The 17,642-nt window shown below is 51.0% G+C and overlaps 1 protein-coding gene across 1 annotated transcript in view; it reads left to right on the top strand.

The window, feature by feature from the left end:
• Positions 1-6,332: 6,332 nt before the first annotated feature.
• Positions 6,333-17,642, top strand: part of LOC138267108 (blastomere cadherin-like) — a 132,246-nt gene continuing 120,936 nt past the window's right edge. Inside the window, exon 1 of the mRNA XM_069215957.1 lies at positions 6,333-6,445. Coding sequence (XP_069072058.1) covers positions 6,333-6,445 — 113 coding nt within the window. The remainder of the gene's footprint in view (positions 6,446-17,642) is intronic.

Here is a 17,642-nt window from a genome sequence, read left to right on the forward strand (position 1 = left end):
TGAGCAGGCATGGGGCAAAGGCTGAGGGGCTGTTGGGAGGGCGGTGGCGGCTGCACCTGTAGATGCGGGGGCACATATGGCGCCGCCACCACAAGGGAGCTCCCAACAGAGGACGAGTCCGCATCACTGGTGTCCGCTCCTGTCCCCGCCGTGGAGCTCCCCTCGCCCTCCGTCCCACTGGTGAAATCAGACTCCGTAGTGTCGCCCTCCAGGGCCATGTGGGATGCAGTTCCCTCCTGCTCTGGTGCCACTGCTTCTCCGTCTGCTGTTGCTAATGCACACATGTACAGGGAGACCACAAAAAGGGGGGAAAGACAGAAGAAAGACATGTTGAGTGCATGCATTACCGCTACCGTTGGCGGACATGACAGACACAGAAGCCCCCTGCACTACGCCGCGCACTTGCGGTCCACTATTCAATCCCTGGGACATGGCCTACAAGGCTATGGCTGATATCTGCACACATGGATGTCACAGGAGCCTGACTAGGTGTAGTTGGCGCTGTACCCAGGTGGGGTGGGGTGCCACAGGGTCTGCCTGAAAAAGGGGACTTAACTAGCACCCTTGCCCTGGCCTAGGGAAACCCACAGCCCACCTCCCACACCCAGACACCTCCACTGCGCGCTGAATGAGAGTGTACTCACCCCCTTGTTGCTGCTGTGATGCCCTCAAGCGCCCACCCAACTCCGGGTACGCCACCGCCAGGATCCTGAACATCAGGGGGGTCATGGTGCGACGGGCACCCCTCCCACGTTGGGAGGTGATCCCCAGCTGGGCCTCCGCTCTCTTCCTGCTCCAGCGGCGAATGTCCTCCCATCTTTTCCAGAAGTGGGTGCACCGTCTGTGATAGACCCCCAGGGTCTGGACGTCCTTGGCGATGGCACACCAAATATCCTTCTTCTGCTGGGCGCTGACCTACAGGAATTGTACAGGGGAAAAAGAGAAGTTATTACCAACTGCACCGTCTCAGTCATTGGCCCGCATCCCTATCCTTGCCATGTGGCACATGCACTCACCGTTGTTTCATGCACGCATCATTCCCCCACCCTATCTTTCATCCACACAACTCCACACAGGCATTACCCATACAGCATGCTCCCAGTGTTCTTACCTGTTTGTCTGGAGGACCGAAGAGTAGCGTGTACTGGGGGAGGACCCCATCCACGAGTTTCTCCAACTCCTCCGATTTGAAGGCAGGGGCCCTTTCCCCAGACGCACAAGCCATTGTCTCTTCCAGACTGAAGTCACAGCAGCATTTGCAGTGTAGGTCCTCTCCTGTCGAAGATCAGGTATTGAGTGATTGAACAGATAGAAAATGGTGGTCACGTCTGCGGCGGTGCGTACCGTCACTGCCGGCGTACATCGTCATTGGCTCCTGGGACCCATAGGGTCCAATGTTAACCAATTCAGAATTGCGCCGCGGTCTTCGACCGCCTACCGCGACGGTGTAAAACGCCAGCGCAGTTACCTCACATCCCATTGTCCCACCTTACAGGTCAGGCAGCCGCCATTTCAGGGGCCCACATGGCTTTATTTTTAACTGCGTCACACATACCTAGGCCTTGCCTCAGCACTCATACAGGCCAAATTCGGGTTATGAATGGTTTTCTGAGTAAGCTGTGTTTACGTACCTCTGAGTTGGTTGACTCTGTGCTCGCTGTTGTCCTTCATAGGCACCGTCTGCTGGGACATGTGAGGAGATCGCGGCATCCTCTGGTGTACAGACCGCTGGTGGACCTGTCGACAATGGAGGAAAGACATGTAATCATCACCTACAGGCTTGATCGTGCCACAATCCTGGAACTGTGTGCCCAGTTGGAGCCATCCCACAGGAATTCCCCCTCAAGTGCAAGTGCTGTCAGTACTCCATTTCCTAGCAAGTGGGTCTTTTCAAACAACAGTGGCCATTGCATCTGGGATGTCCCATCCTATGTTTTCCAACGTGTTGTCCAGAGTGTTGTCTGCCCTGCTGAAACACATAGGGAGCTACATCGTGTTCCCTGAGGTGGAGGATTTGCCTACAGTGAAAGGTGACTTCTATGCCCTGGGGACGTATCCCCAACATCATAGGTGCCATTGATGGGACACATGTGGCCTTGGTCCCCCCCGCAGGAGTGAACAGGTGTACAGAAACCGGAAGAGTTACCATTCGATGAATGTGCAGATGGTGTGTTTGGCCGACCAGTACATCTCCCATGTTAATGCCAAATTCCCTGGCTCAGTGCATGATGCTTACATCCTGCGGAATAGCAGCATCCCTTATGTGATGGCACCGTGTGTGGCTATTAGGTGAGCACCTGGAACCAAATCAGTGGGAATAGTTGTCTGGGGATATCCCTACAGGTTAGTGTGTGTCTAACAGTTGTCCCTCGCCATTTGCAGGTGACTCTGGCTACCCCAACCTGTCATGGCTACTGACCCCAGTGAGGAATCCCAGGACAAGGACAGAGGAACGCTACAATGCGGCCCATGGGCGAACTAGGAGGATTATAGAGCGGACCTTCGGCCTCCTGAAGGCCAGGTTCCGGTGCCGCCATATGACAGGTGGTTCCCTATTCTACTCACCAAAGAAGGTGTGCCAGATCATCGTGGCCTGCTGTATGCTTCACAACTTAGCTTTGCAACAACAGGTGCCTTTTCTGCAGGAGGATGGTCCAGATGGAGGTGTTGTGGCAGCTGTGGAGCCTGTGGACAGCGAAGACGAGGAAGCAGAAGAACAGGACATCGACAACAGGAACTCTGTGATCCTGCAATACTTCCCGTGAGACACAGGTAAGAATACAAACCTGTCTACTACATGTACTTTAACCCTACTACCTCTCTACTGTCTGTCCTTTTCACCCAGTGTATGGTCACTGAGTTGTCACTTTCCCTTACGATTTCAGAGATGTGGGTCCCATTGTGTGACATCTGCTTTGTTTCCTCATGGACTAGAGCTGTGTGACATAGGTATGTTGACATTACAATTGAAAGAGCATTTGGACACTGTAATTGCTAATACACTATTTCGAAATCACAGACAGACTCCAGATTGTTTTGTGCTTTAAGGGTGTTTATTTAAGTGCTCAATATTGGAGGGGGTTGTAAAATGGTGAGGGGTGATGGTGGAGGAATGTCCATGGCAGAGTCCAGTCTATTAGTCTCACAGGTGCATTGTCCAAAGGGGCATAGGAAGTGGAGCTCGGGCAGTTTGAGGATGGACAGGGTGACAAGGTGGTACAAAAGGATGACATTCAGGGCAGTCTCATTTCTTGGCGGGGGTCTTGGCATCGTTCTCTGTCTTTGTCCTGGATCTCAGAGACCATTTGCGGGTGGTTCTCCCTCTGCAGGGGCTGGGGTGCTGGTGTGGTGGTCCTGTGTCAGTGCCTCCTGTCCACTAGCGCCGGCAAAGGTGGTCCGCAGTTCATCGTCCAGGCTAGTGTCAGGGGCCCCTTGTAGTGCCACAGTATCCCTCCTGGTGTTGAGGACTTCCTTCAGCACCCCTACGATGGTGCCCAGGGTGGAATTGATGGATCTGAGTTCCTCCCTGATGCCCAAATACTGTTCCTCCTGCAGCCGCTGGGTCTCCTGAAACTTGGCCAGTACTGTTGCCATCATCTCCTGGGAATTATGGTACGCTCCCATGATGTTGGAGAGGGCCTCGTGGAGAGTGGGCTCCCTGGGCCTGTCCTCAACCTGTCGCACAGCAGCCCTCCCAATTCCCCTGTGTTCCTGGGCCTCTGTCGCCTGAACGGTGTGCCCTCTGCCACTGCCCCCAGGTCCCTGTTGTTGTTGGGGTGGTGGGTTAGCCTGGGTTCCCTGTAGTGGTGGACACACTGCTGATTGACGTGTCCTGGGGACAGAGGTATGGGCCCGCTAGGTGGGTGCTGTGCTAGTGTTTCCAGAGGGGGCAAGCTCTGTAATGGCTTGTGCCAGTGTGATGGGAACCGACTGTCCCAGATGGTCCGGGCTGGTCATCTAGATCCAGTTGGACAGAGCTGCTGTCGTCACTGTGGGCCTCTTCTGTTGGTGGTGTGGACCCTACCGTGCGGTGACATTGGTTAGGGGTCCTGCAGGGGTGCAAAAGCATGATTATTGCATCTGGGTGTACCATGGTGTGCAATGGGTGGGTGACCGTGTACCCCCGTGCTTGCATTCTTGTGTGGGACCTTGTGTGATGATGGTTTAGGGGGGTGAATGGGTATGTGCAGTGGCCATGCATTGGTGATGGGTGTCCATGCTTTGTTGTTGCATGCAGGGATTTGTGGTGGGATGTGTGGTTTGTGATATTGGGACATTTGAGAGGGGTAGGAGTGATGGGGGTGAGGGCGAGGGTGGGGGTATGTGATGGCATGCAGGTAGGGTGGGGGATATAGTAGTTAAGGTTTGACTTACCAGAGTCCATTCCTCCAGCTACTCCTTCGAGGCTCTCAGGATGCAGAATAGCCAAGACTTGCTCCTCCCATGTTGTGAGTTGTGGGGGAGGAGGTGGGGGTCCGCCGCCAGTCCTCTGAACCACAAGGTGGTGTCTTGAGACCACGGAACACACCTTCCCCCGTAGGTCGTTCCACCTCTTCCTGATGTTATCCCTATTTCTTGGGTGCTGTCCCACTGCGTTGACCCTGTCCACTATTCTTCGCCATAGCTCCATCTTCCTAGCTATGGAGGTGTGCTGCACCTGTGATCCGAATAGCTGTGGCTCTACCCGGATGATTTCCTCCACCATGACCCTGAGCTCCTCCTTAGAGAACCTGGGGTGTCTTTGCCGTGCCATGGGGTGGTGTGGGTGATGTGTGGGGTGGTGTGTGTTGTGATATGTGGGGTGATATTTAGTGGTGTGTTGTGTGAGGTGCGTAGATGTTATGTGGGTGATGATGTGTGCCTGTGAAGGCTTGGTTGTAGATTGTAGTGTCTCTCTCTGGCCTTCAGTCGCAATTGTAGTCGTAGGGGCTTGTGGGTGATGTGGGTGTGTGTTTTATATTGTATTGGGTGTGTGGGAGTGGTGTGTGTATGTGTATCAGGTGTGTGTATTTTGAATTGTCCAATGTGGCAGTGTTTTGTAAGAGTGTGTGTATTTTGAGCGCAGCGGTGTGTACCAACAATGGAATACCACGGTTGAAAGACCGCCGCAAGGATTTGTGTGTCGTGATAGTGTGGGCGTATTTCTGTAGGTGTGACGGTGGAGGTTTTGTTTTCGCCAGTTTATCACTGACCTTTGGTGTGGCAGACTTGTGTGGGTGTCTCAATTTTGGCGGATTCCGAGCTGTGTGTCATAATGACCGTGGCGGAATTCCACTGCGGCGGCGGTGTGTTGGCGGTCTTCTGCACGCGGTAAGCAGCTTTTACCACCAATGTTGTAATGACCCCCATAGTATTTTTAGTAGCACATTTACCTTATTTGAAAGAACCCAAACTTCAGCCAATGGAAGCTTAAGCTCTTCTACCCTCCCCCTGAGGCCATCATAGTTCAGATTTCTGCCTCACGTGGTTAGTGAGGGAGTACCCCTGGCAGAGCTCTGCTCTAATCCCTCAGTGAACCTGAAATTGTTACTGTTTTTATCGGCCTGGGTTTGAACCAGCGTTATCTTCAGTACTAAGGTACTTTGTGTTGTTTTTAGGGAAGATTACTATTTCCTAGACCAGGGAGACCTTTTGTTCTGAGAAACGTCACAATGGCTGACAGAGAAAAGAAGTCTGGTTCAACCCTGTTTATCTTGTGGCAAGAACAAGATTTACTCAGATAATCTGAATTTTCAGAACATTTATTTACTTTATCCATAAGGAATCAGAGTGCATTATTTGTACGACTTTTTCAAATAAAATTCTTAAGGACAGAGAAAGGAGGTTTGAATTATTCCTTAGGGGCAAAGAGAATTTTTCTCCTTCTAAAGAAGATGTCCCTTCTTCGGGGGAGGATTCTGTGAAAAGTGCCCATGCATGTGCTTCTACTAAGGCAGTGCACAAGACTAGACTTATACCGTTTTCCGACCATGATTTATTTAGTTCAGTGCTTGCAGCCATCCCTTTAAGTAATTTACAGGATAAGTATAACACTAGACACTATAGAGGCGATCAACCTGTGTTGAAGAAGATTACCTCTTCCAAAGACTTATCTTCAAAGGCGTCTTTGTCGATGAGATCATTGTCAACAACTTTTTCACCGTTGTCGCCGACCATACCGTCGATGAAGACCACACCATCGATGGTGACTCTTTCGTCAGTGACTGTTATACCATCAACAGTGAAATCACCATCTACGTGGATACTGTCAGCGACTACTCTGTCAACAGTGAACTTTAGGAGGAGATGTTCGTTCACCATTAAAGGTGTCAAGTTTTCCTTCCGCTAAGATAATGCAAATAGACCAAGAAGAGGAGGATAGTGATTATGCTTCAATGACGGCTTACAGCCTAAATCAATTGGATCTCAGATATGTCCCAGATTTTGGAGAAGCAATGGAGGATGAGTAATCCTAAATGATTTCGTATACCAGCAGGATTATAAGTCTCAAACTACTCAATTTGGTATGAGAGAGAAACCACCAAGCTATTATAGGGAACCTGATGTGGTTCCAGCTCCATTGCTGGTTTCACCGTCCCAACAGCCATTGCTACTACCGCCTCCTCCACTGCCTAGGAAACCATCTTCCAGATCATGCACAGAGAACACATCTAGGATGTTAGCGCTGATGGTTCGGTATATTCAGATATGGATGGGGAGGAAGGTGAGCTTCCACAGGACGATGGAGGACAGTTTGATAGCAGAGGGGAATTCATTGTCCCAGTGGAAATGATGATGAATTGGGTCCACAGGATTCTACAGATTATATTTATAAATTGCATTCATTAATAGAGAGAGCTGCCAAGAAATTCAACTGACCAATGATGTCTGTAGATCAACAATGTTTTCTTTATGACTTTAAAGACCAAACTCACAAATCTGTTAAAAGTATGGTATTCTTATGTCTGATCGTAAGGATTCAAATTAATGAAGACACTACAGTACCTGCGGTGATAACTCGTCTAGAGCAAAAGTATAAGGCTCTGAATTAAGCTCCGACTTGTCTCACTGGCCATATGAAACCAATTCATTATTTTCTTCAGCAGGCCAGAGAAGAGCCAAGACCCTATTAAAGCTATCCTCCAGACTAGGTTAGCAAACTCATTGATAATCTAGGTGAAAGAGAATTCAGTCTATGGCAGCAACCTCAATTAAGACAGCCAATGCCCTGGCTATTCTAGGTTGTTATGATTGCCAGATGTGGCATGACATCGCTCCGTTATTAGAACTCATTCCTGAAGATAAGAGGGAAGCGGCAAGAACAATCCTAAAGCAAGGGGAGCTCACATCTTCTTTCATTATTGATGCAGCAATGAATGTCTCAAACACAGGTTTTCCCCAACTGGCAGGAGGAACTGTACTAAGGAGGCAAGGCTGGTTAAAGTCTACAACCTTTTGTACTGACGTCCAATCCAAGACTCTGGATGTGCCTTTGAATTGCCTTGCTCTTTTTGGCAAGCATGTGGGTGAGTGAGGCTTTATAAGGTCTTAGGACTCACATTGACACCACAAAGGCATTAGGGCTTTTGCAGTATCGCAGAATTTGGATGTCTAATTTTCATGGCTCGAGAAGAACACAAAATTTCAGAGTGGGATTCAATTAATATGGAGGTAAAGAACAAGGTTACTCCTTCAGTCAAAACCAAAGACAGTCTTATGGGAGGTCTCTGGGAAGTAAGCGAGGTTCTTCATAAGCACAAAACAATGTTAACCAGAAAAGACCTTGACTCTAAGCTTGTACTCCCTTGTCCATCTGGTTCCCAGAAGTTGGGGGGCGGGGGGATTTTCATTTTGGGTCCCACATGGGAGAACATAACATCAGACAAATAGGTGATGGAAATTGTCCAATCAGGCCATATGCTGGAATTCTTCCAGAGACCCCCAGTTTGTCCACTAATAAAGGAACATCATCTTCATCTGAAGGAGCTGCAAATGGAAATTATCATGCTTCTTTTCGAAGGAGCCATAGAAATTGTCTCCAAAAAACAAAGGAACCAAGGTTTTTATTCCAGGTTCTTCCTATTCAGAAACAAGACAGGTCAGTGGAGATCAATACTGGATCTGAGTGAGGTGAACAAGTTTCTAAAAAAGCAGTCATTGTGACCTTCAGGATGCATTCTTCCACATACCTACTCATCAAAAACACAAAAAGTACCTTTGATTCTCAGTAGCGGATCAGCAATACCAGTTCAAAGGGCCCCCTTTTAAACTCAAATCAGCACCACATTCACTAACTGCCTCCTTCCGGTTGCTGCTTTTCTCATGTGCGAAGGCTGCCAGGTGTTCCCATACCTGGATGACCGGTTAGTCAAAATGCCATCCACAGAAGGAGCAAAAGGTTCTACGAATGCTTGCATCAGTCTCTTCTGGAGATTGGGTCTCACTTTGAACGGAGAGAACGGAGAGAAATCATCGTTGGAACCCCAGACAAAGAACCAATTCCTGGGAGTTATACTTGTTACTTAATTGGGAAAAGCTTTTTCATCTGCGGAAAGGGTGAGAAAGTTGCAGACAGAGGCAAAGACTATTGCTGGAAAACTGTGAGCCAATAGTTAAGCCTGATGGTATCATGTAGAGGCCTCATTCTGTTTTGCAGGCTCCTTCTGAGACCTGTTCAGCAAGAACTGGATTTGCAATGGAAACAGATAGAAGGGTCATGGGAATATACAGTCCATGTCACAAGGAGCTTGAAACAAACTTTAATGCAGTGGAGGATCCCAGCAAACCTAAATGTAGGTCTTTCTTTCCTGCCAATAACTGAAAGGTTAAAACTACAGATGCGGCCATGGATGGATGGGGAGTACACCTGCACGAACTTATAACCAGAGAGAGGCCTCCGGCCAGATGCAAACAAGAGGCACCACAAAAATGTGTTGGAACTTTGTACCATACGACTAGGTTTACAGGCGTTCCTCCCCAGATTGGCAGGGTGGTCAGTCAAGTCCTAGACAACACAACATCCATGTTCTACATAGCCGAGCAAGGAGGAACATGGTCCAAAATCCTTTTAGAAGACGTTCAGCTGCTGTGGAGCTGGGCTGTTCCTCACAGGATAGACACAAGGCTGCCAGATCGATCAGGTGGACACACCCAGCCAAAAAGTGTTCTATTGTTACGAGTGGTGGGCAGAAAAGAAACAGATAGATTACATTTTCAGTCAGTAGGGTCACCTGACAATTGATCACTTTGCCACTCTGAACAACAAGAAATGCCTGTGCATCGCAAGAAGGTTCTGGCATCCGTGGAGGATTGACAATGCTCTTTCAATCAGTTGGTCCAAGATATTTAACTGCGTCTTTCCTCCTTTTCCACTGATCCCCAGGGTGTTGAGGAAGGCAAAAATAGACCATTACACTCTGATCCTCATTGCTCCAACGTGGCCTCACCAGTATTCGTGCAGCGAGCTAGTGCAGTTGTCCATTCTTTTGAAGGTGCATCCCAGGATACTTCACCGACATCATGAGAGATTCTCCACCACTACCCCAAGTCCCTGAACTTGACAATATGATACCTGACCGCCTAGAATTTGGCCATTTGGATCTACCAAAGGAATGTAAACAGATTCTGACGGAGTCTTGAGCTCCAGCAACTAATAGGAATTGCAACACTAAATGGAAGCATTTTTGTGTCTTGTGCAGGACAAATGGTCGTCATCTACTTCAAATAAAGCCTTTTCAGATCCTTCCATTTTTGTTAAATTTAGCCAAGAGTGTACTTGAATATCCTTCTGTCAGGGCCCAGCTCTAGATTTAGAAGAACTGATACAGGGCTCTTCAGACCATTTCCACCTCTTCAACACCCTCCAGTTCAATAAGAACGTAACACAGTCCTCAGTCAACTAAAGTTACCTCCTTTTGAGCCTCTACATAAAGCAGACTTAAAATTTGTTTCTTGAAAATCAGCTCTGCTCCTAGCTCTAACATCTGCCAGGAGTGTGGGGGAGAATCGAGCAGTCACCATCAGGGATCCTTTTCTCCGGTTCATGAAAGATAGGGTAATTCTCTGAGCCAACTCTAAATTAATTCCAAAAGTTAGGACTTATTTTCACTTGAATTAACCTGTCATTCTCAGATCTTTCTTTACAGACTCATCTTCAATTGCAGAAAGATTGTTACATTCTTTGAATTTATGGACATGTCTCAGATTCTGTATAGACAAGAGAAAGGACATACGAACATCAGACCAGCTGTTTACACCGTTTAGTCAATCACGAAAAGCTCAAGCCCTGTCGAAAAAGGTTCTGTCATGCCAACGTCTATTGCACTCTCCTTGGAAAAGTGAGGGCGCATTCCACCAGGGCCATGGCTTCAACTGCTACACTTTGACCTTCATTACAACCCTGGTGGTAAATCCCGCTTACCGCCATGCTGACGGCTGTCAAGATACTGTTGCCATGGCAGAAATCCGCTACAGGTATTACGACCCACATCTCGTAATCCGCCACAATACAGACACCCACACAATTCTGCCACACCAAAGGTCAGTGATAAACTGGCGATAGCAAAACCTACACTGTCACACCAACAGAACTACGCCCACACTATCACGACCCACGAATCAACACGGCGGTCATTCAACCGTGGTAATCTATTGGCAGTACACACCGCTGCGCTCAAAATACACACACACTTACAAAACACAACCACATTGGACAATTCATAATACACACACCTGACACACATACACACACCACACCCACACACCAAATCCAATATAAAACACACACCCACATTACCCACAACCCCTTACAACGACCTGTTTGGAAGAAGCCCAGAAAGAGAGAATAGCAAACACAACACCAGCATCCATAGGCACACAACCCCATCACTCATACAACATCCACGCTCCTCAAACAACACACCCCAACACATCACAACAGACAGCACCTCACACATCACCCATACCACATCATGGCACCTCAAAGACACCCCAGGTTTTCTGAGAAGGAGCTCAGGGTCATGGTGGAGGAAACCATCCGGGTAGAGCCACAGCAATTCGGATCACAGGTGCAGCAGACATCCATTGCAAGGAAGATGGAGCTATGGCAGAGAATTGTCGACAGGGTCAACACAGTGGGACAGCATCCAAGAACACGGGATGACATCAGGAAGAGTGGAACGACCTACGGGGGAAGGTGCATTCAGTGGTATCTAGACACAGGTAGCAGTACAGAGGACTGGCGGTGGATCCCCACCTCCTACCCCACAACTAACAACATGGGAGGAGCATGTCTTGGCAATCATGCATCCTAAGGGCCTCGCAGGAGTAGCAGGAGGACAGGACTCTGGTAAGTCATATCTTTACTACTATATCCCCCCAACCTACCTGCATGCCATCACAAACTCCTACCCCTACCCTCACACCCATCACCCCAACACCCCACATATACCCCACTATCACAAACCACACATCCCAATATCAAGGCCTGCATGTCACACCAATGCATGGACACCCATCACCAAAGCATGTCCAGTACAGATACTCACCCAGGCCCCAAAATTAACAATCATACGAGGCCAAAGACAATAAGCCAACCACAGGAGTAGAGGGTAACTCACACATTGGACAAGAGGGCACACACAGATACAATAACTATTCATTTACACCCCAACAGGACCCCTACCCAACGTCACTGGACAGGGGGTGCCAGCCATATCCAGTCCCCCCACAGAAGAGGCCCACAGTGACGACAGCAGCTCTGCACGCCTGGATCAAGATGACCAGCCGGCCCATCAGGGACCTCAGGACAGTCGGTTCCCCTGCCACTGTCACGAACAATCACAGACCCTCCTCCCTCAGTAAACACCCCCACAGCACCCACCCTGTGGGCCCATGCCACTGTCCCCAGGACACCTCAATCAGCAGTGTGTCCACCACTACAGGGACCCCAGGCAAACCCACTAACCCAGGACGATCAGGGACCTGGGGTCAGTGGCAGTGGGCGCACGGTTCAGGGGACAGAGGCACAGGATAACAGGGAAGCTGGGAGGACTGCTGTGCGACAGGGGGAGGACAGGCTCAGGGAACCCACTCTCCACAAGGCACTCTCAAACATCATGGGAGCATACCATAATTCCCAGGAGACCATGGGCACGGTACTGGCCAAGTTTCAGCGGACGCAGGAGGAACACTACCTGGGGATCAGGGAGAACTTGAAGTCCATTAACAACACCCTGGTCACCATTGCAGGGGTGCTGGTAGACATGGCCAACACCATGAGGGACACAGAGGCACACCAACGGGCCCCTGACACTAGCCTGAACGATGAACAGCCCTCCACCTCCGCCGGCGCTAGTGGACAGGAGGTCCCGCCACAGGACCAACAGGCCATCTGCACCCCACCCCCTGCAAAAGGAGAACCATCCCGCAAACGGTCCCTGCGATCCAGGCCCAAGACAGAGAACATTGCCAAGACCTCCGCCAGGATATAGGACTCGCCTGATAGTCACCCTTCTGTCCCACTCTGCTACCCTGTCCGCCTTCAACTGCCATTACTCCACTTCCTATGCCCCCTTGGACAATGCACATGTGATGGCAATAGACTGGACTCCGCCATGGATATTCCTCCACCATCACCCCAGCCCATTGCACAGCCCCCTCCACTTATTAGCACAGAAATAAACACCCTTGAATCACAAATCAATCTGGAGTCAGTCTGTACTTTCACAAACGTGTTATTGCAAACTTTCAGAAAAATAGCAATGTTAATGTTCATTTTCACATACCAATGTTAGACAGTTGTTGGGCAGCAGTAAACATAACAGAAGGCAGAAGGTGATACACAGATCTGTGAAATGGAAAGCCAAAGTGTACTGTCAGGGTCCATACACAGAGGCAAAAAGGCAGAATCATGCAATATCCTACAGTAGTCTGATATGAGAGGGACAGTGCCAGTCTCTTACCTGTGTCTTACTGGAAGTATTGCATGATGATGTTGTTTTGGTTGTCAATATCTTCTTCTGCCTCCTCTTCTTCACTGTCCACAGGCTCCACAGCTGCCACAAGACCAACATCAGGCCCATCCTCCTGCAGAAAAGGCACCTGGCATCGCAAAGCCAGGTTGTGCAACATACAGCATGCCACAATGATCTGGCACACCTTCTACAGTGAGTAGTACAGGGAGCCACCTGTCAGATGGAGGAACCAGAACCTGGCCTTCAGGAGGCCGAAAGTACGCTCAATTATGCTCCTAGTCCACCCATGTGCCTCATTGTAGCGTTCCTCTGCACTTGTCCTGGGATTCCTCACTGGGGTCAGTAGCCATGACAGGTTGGAGTAACCAGAGTCACCTGCAAATATAGAGGGACAACTGTGAGACTTACACCAACCATTAGGGACTCTACCATAGCTAGACACCTATGTGATCTGTGTTGGGACCTTGGGCTCACCTATTAGCCACACACGGTGCCTCTGGAGTTGCCCCATCACATAAGGGATGCTGCTATTCCTCAAAATGTAAGCGTTATGCACTGAGCCAGGATACTTGGCATTCACAGGGGAGATGTGTTGGTCTGCCAAACACACCATCTGCACATTCATAGAATGGTAGCTTTTGCGGTTCCTGTACACCTGTTCATTTCTGCGGGGGCACAAATGCCACATGTGTACCATCAATGGCACCAATGATGTTGGGGGTATGTCCCAGGGTATAGAAGTCACCTTTCACTGTGGGCAAATCCTCCACCTGGAGGAATACGATGTAGCTGCGCATGTGTTTCAGCAGGGCAGACAACACTCTGGGCAACACGTTAGAGAACATTGGCTGTGACATCCCTGATGCCATGGCCACTGTTGTTTGAAAGGACCCACTGGCCAGGAAATGGAGTACTGACAGGACCTGCACTAGAGGGGGGATGTGGGATGGCGGATAGCTGACATCAGGTCTGGCTCCAACTGGGCACACAGTTCATGGATTGTTGCACGATCAAGTCTGTAGGTGATGATGATGTGTCTGTCTTCCATTGTCGACAGGCCCACCAGGGGTCTGTATACCGGAGTATGACGCCATCTCATCATCTGCCCCAGTGGACGTGGCCTATGGAGGAGAAGGGTGAGCAGAGGGTCATACACCACAGAGGTTTCACAAGGGTGTTTAGAGCAAATGTGATGTAATCTGTGTTTAGTGTTGTATGTCCGTATTCCTGCACAAAACTTCTGTGACGCAGTTAGTTGGCCTGCCATGTGGCCACCTGAAATGATGGCTGCCTGACCTGTAAGGAGGGACAAGGGGAAATGAGGTAACTGCGCTGGCGTTGTACACCATCGCGGTAAGCGGCCGAAGACCGCGGCGCAATTCAGCATTGGTTATCATTGGGCCCTATGGGTTCCAGGAGGCAATGACGATGTACGCCGGCGGTGACGGTATGCACCGCCGCAGACGTGACCGCCATTTTCTATCTGTTCACTCACTTGTTACCTGACCTTCAACAGGAAAGGACCTACACTGCAAGTGCTGCTGTGACCTGAGTCTGGAAACGACAATGGCTACAGTGTCTGGGGAAAGGGCCCCTGCCTTCACTGCGGAGAAGTTGGACAAACTGGTGGATGGGGTCCTCCCCCAGTACACGCAACTCTATGGTCCACCAGACAAACAGGTGAGTACACTGTGAGCATGATGGATGTGACATGAATGTATGGAGTGGCGTCGATGGAAGATACAGGGGGGTGGGCAGTGGCCAACATGTGAGGATGGTCAGTGTATGTGTTTGTGCGCCGGGGTGGTTGGTTGTGGCCAATGAGTAAGAATAACCGGACGGGGAGTAAAATCCATTCCTACTTTACATTTCCTCTAGGTCAGCGCCCACCAGAAGAAGGGTATTTGGCGTGCCATCGCCAACGAAGTGCGGACCCTGGGGGTCTACCATAGACGGAGCACCCACTACCGCAAAAGATGGGAGGACCTGTGCCGCTGGACCAAGAAGACGGCGGAGGCCCAGCTGGGGATGGCCTCCTAACGTGGAAGGGGTGCCCGCCGCAGCATGACCCCCCTGATGTACCGGATCCTGGCGGTGGCATATCCGGATTTGGATGGGCGCTTGAGGGCATCACAGCAGCCACAAGGGGGTGAGTAGTGTCTCATGCAGCTGACTATGCGCACTTTATGAGGTTTCTGGGAGTGGGAAGGGGGGTGTGGGTTCCCCTAGGGCAGGGCAAGCGTGCTAGGGTAGATCCATTGTTAGGCAGGCTCAGTGCCAGTCCAACCCCAAAAGTGGTAGTGGCCCTCTACACCTAGTCAGACTCCTGTGGGTTTCAGGTGTGCAGCAAATGGGCATAGGCACAGTCCACCATGGGCATGTGATTTTCCCCTGAACTGTTAGTGCATGCCCTAGTGCATAGGGCTGATCCCTGTGTGTTGTGTCTGCCAACGGTGGTGTTGTTGCAGGCATTGAACATGTCTCTCCTCTGTCTTCCCCCCCTTTTGTTTTGTCACCCTGTCCTTGTGTGCATTAGCATCATCTGGCGGAGGAGCAGTGGCACCGGAGCAGGAGGGAGCTGCAACCCACATGGCCCAGGAGGGTGAATGTAGAGAGTCTGAAGGCACCAGTGGGACGGAGGGCGAGGGGAGCTCCTCGACAGGGACAGGAGGAGACACCAGCAACAGTGACTCTTCCTCTGATGGGAGCTCCCTTGTGGTGGCGTGCACTTCTGTGCCCACTGCAACAACAGGTACAACCGCCAACCCCCCTACCAGCACCGCCCTCCCAGCAGCCCCTCATCGAGTTTCCCGTGCCCGCTCACCCAGGAGGGTGGGCATCTCCTTCGCCCCAGGCACCACAGGCCCTGCCCCAGTCGCCCTGCTGCCCTCAGTGAGGAGGCTATTGACCTCCTGAGATCCCTCACTGTTGGGCAATCAACCATTTTGAATGCCATCCAGGGTGTCGAGGGGCATTTGCAGTAAACAAATGCATACCTGAAGGGCATTCATTCTGTCGTGGCAGCCCAACAGAGAGCATTTCAGGCTCTGGCCTCAGCACTGATGGCAGCCATTGTCCCTGTGTCCAGCCTCCCCCCTCCAACTTCCACTACGCAGACCCAATCCCCTGTACCTCAGCCTATCCCAAGCACACCATCAGACCAGCATGCACACTCATCAACACACAAGAGTGGACATGGCAAACATAAGCACCACACATCCCACAGGCACTCACACACACACCATCCCCATGCAGACACACCAACATCCACTGTCTCCACTGTGTCCCCCTCCTCCACGTCCTCCCCCTCCCTCCCAGTCTCGTCTCCACTCCCACCTGCATGCACTACATCCTCAGCCACTTCCTCCATCACCAGCACGCCCTTCACCACACACTGCTCATGTGCAATCACCACCCTCACTACCATTCATACGTCCACTGTGTCCTCTCCCAGTGTGTCTGTGAGCCCTCCTCCCAAACTACACAAACGCCGGCACACACCCACTCAATAGCCATCCACCTCACAACAGCCTCCAGTCCATGCACCTTCACCTAAATTCAGCAGACGTACACCCTGCACAACCACTACCTCTTCATCTACTTCCAAACCCCCTCCATTGTCCCGTCCCAATGTGTCTAAAAAACATTTCCACGCTAACTTTGACCTCTTCCCTACACCTCCCCCATCCTTCCCCTAGGGCCAGGATGTCCAGATCCCAGCCCAGCACCTCAGCCACGAAATCCTCCAGCACTTCGGTCCCTGCAAGTCCTGTAACATAGCAGGCCGCACCAATCCGTGCTGCCAGTGCGCCACCTAATGAGGCCAAGGATCACCCTATTCCAATACCTGCCAAGGTGAAGGGGACAACATGCCGTAAGGGCAAGCCGCATCAACCAAGCAGCAAGGCCTCCTCGAAGACAAAAGAGGACAGTGCCAAGGTCCCAGCAGTGACTTCCAAGGTGGGGAAGGGACACAAGGCTAAAGGGAAGTCAGCTCAGGGCACAGAGCCTCAGGGTGAGGGATTGGTGACACCTCTTCTGCAGGTCAGAACAGCAACCTGTACTACGGTGGACACCGCCACCTGCAGGCCCACCTGCACGTCTGCTGCCTCTGCTCTAGTCCCCAGCATCATCCCCAGTGGGCAGCCGTCCGAGGCTGCAGGAGACGTCCTGGTGTCTCCCTCCACAGGTGCTGACACATGCACCACTGCCAGCATGTCCGCCTCTGACACCGCCGCAAACCACCGCCACCTGCCCCGCGACGTACTCAGACTGTGCCACCACAGCCGACATGGACATCATCCCCAGTGGGCAGTCGTCCGAGGCTGCAGGAGATGTTTGGGACCCTGCACAGCGTACATGAGGCACCACAACCAGTACTGGCAGTACCAGCAGTTGGCAGGCTGAGTCGCCGCAGGGTGGAGTGTGTCTCTGCCTCCATGGAGTATAATGCTACCTGTTCCCTGGAAATCTCATGGCTCTGACACCCAGGTGCGGGAATGGGAACTGTCACACACCATGTGAAGCACTCTGGGCACAAAGCCCCCTCCAGAACCAGTGGAGAACAGCATCCACTACCCCAGTCCTTGGCAGGATGAAGCACTCTGGGCACTAAGCCCCCTCCAGAACCAGTGGAGAAAAGGATCCACTAGATAAACTGTGGCTTTGCACTCCCCAGGACCAAACAGC

Source organism: Pleurodeles waltl, chromosome 12 (genome assembly GCF_031143425.1).
Source record: "Pleurodeles waltl isolate 20211129_DDA chromosome 12, aPleWal1.hap1.20221129, whole genome shotgun sequence".
NCBI classification, from domain to species: domain Eukaryota; kingdom Metazoa; phylum Chordata; class Amphibia; order Caudata; family Salamandridae; genus Pleurodeles; species Pleurodeles waltl.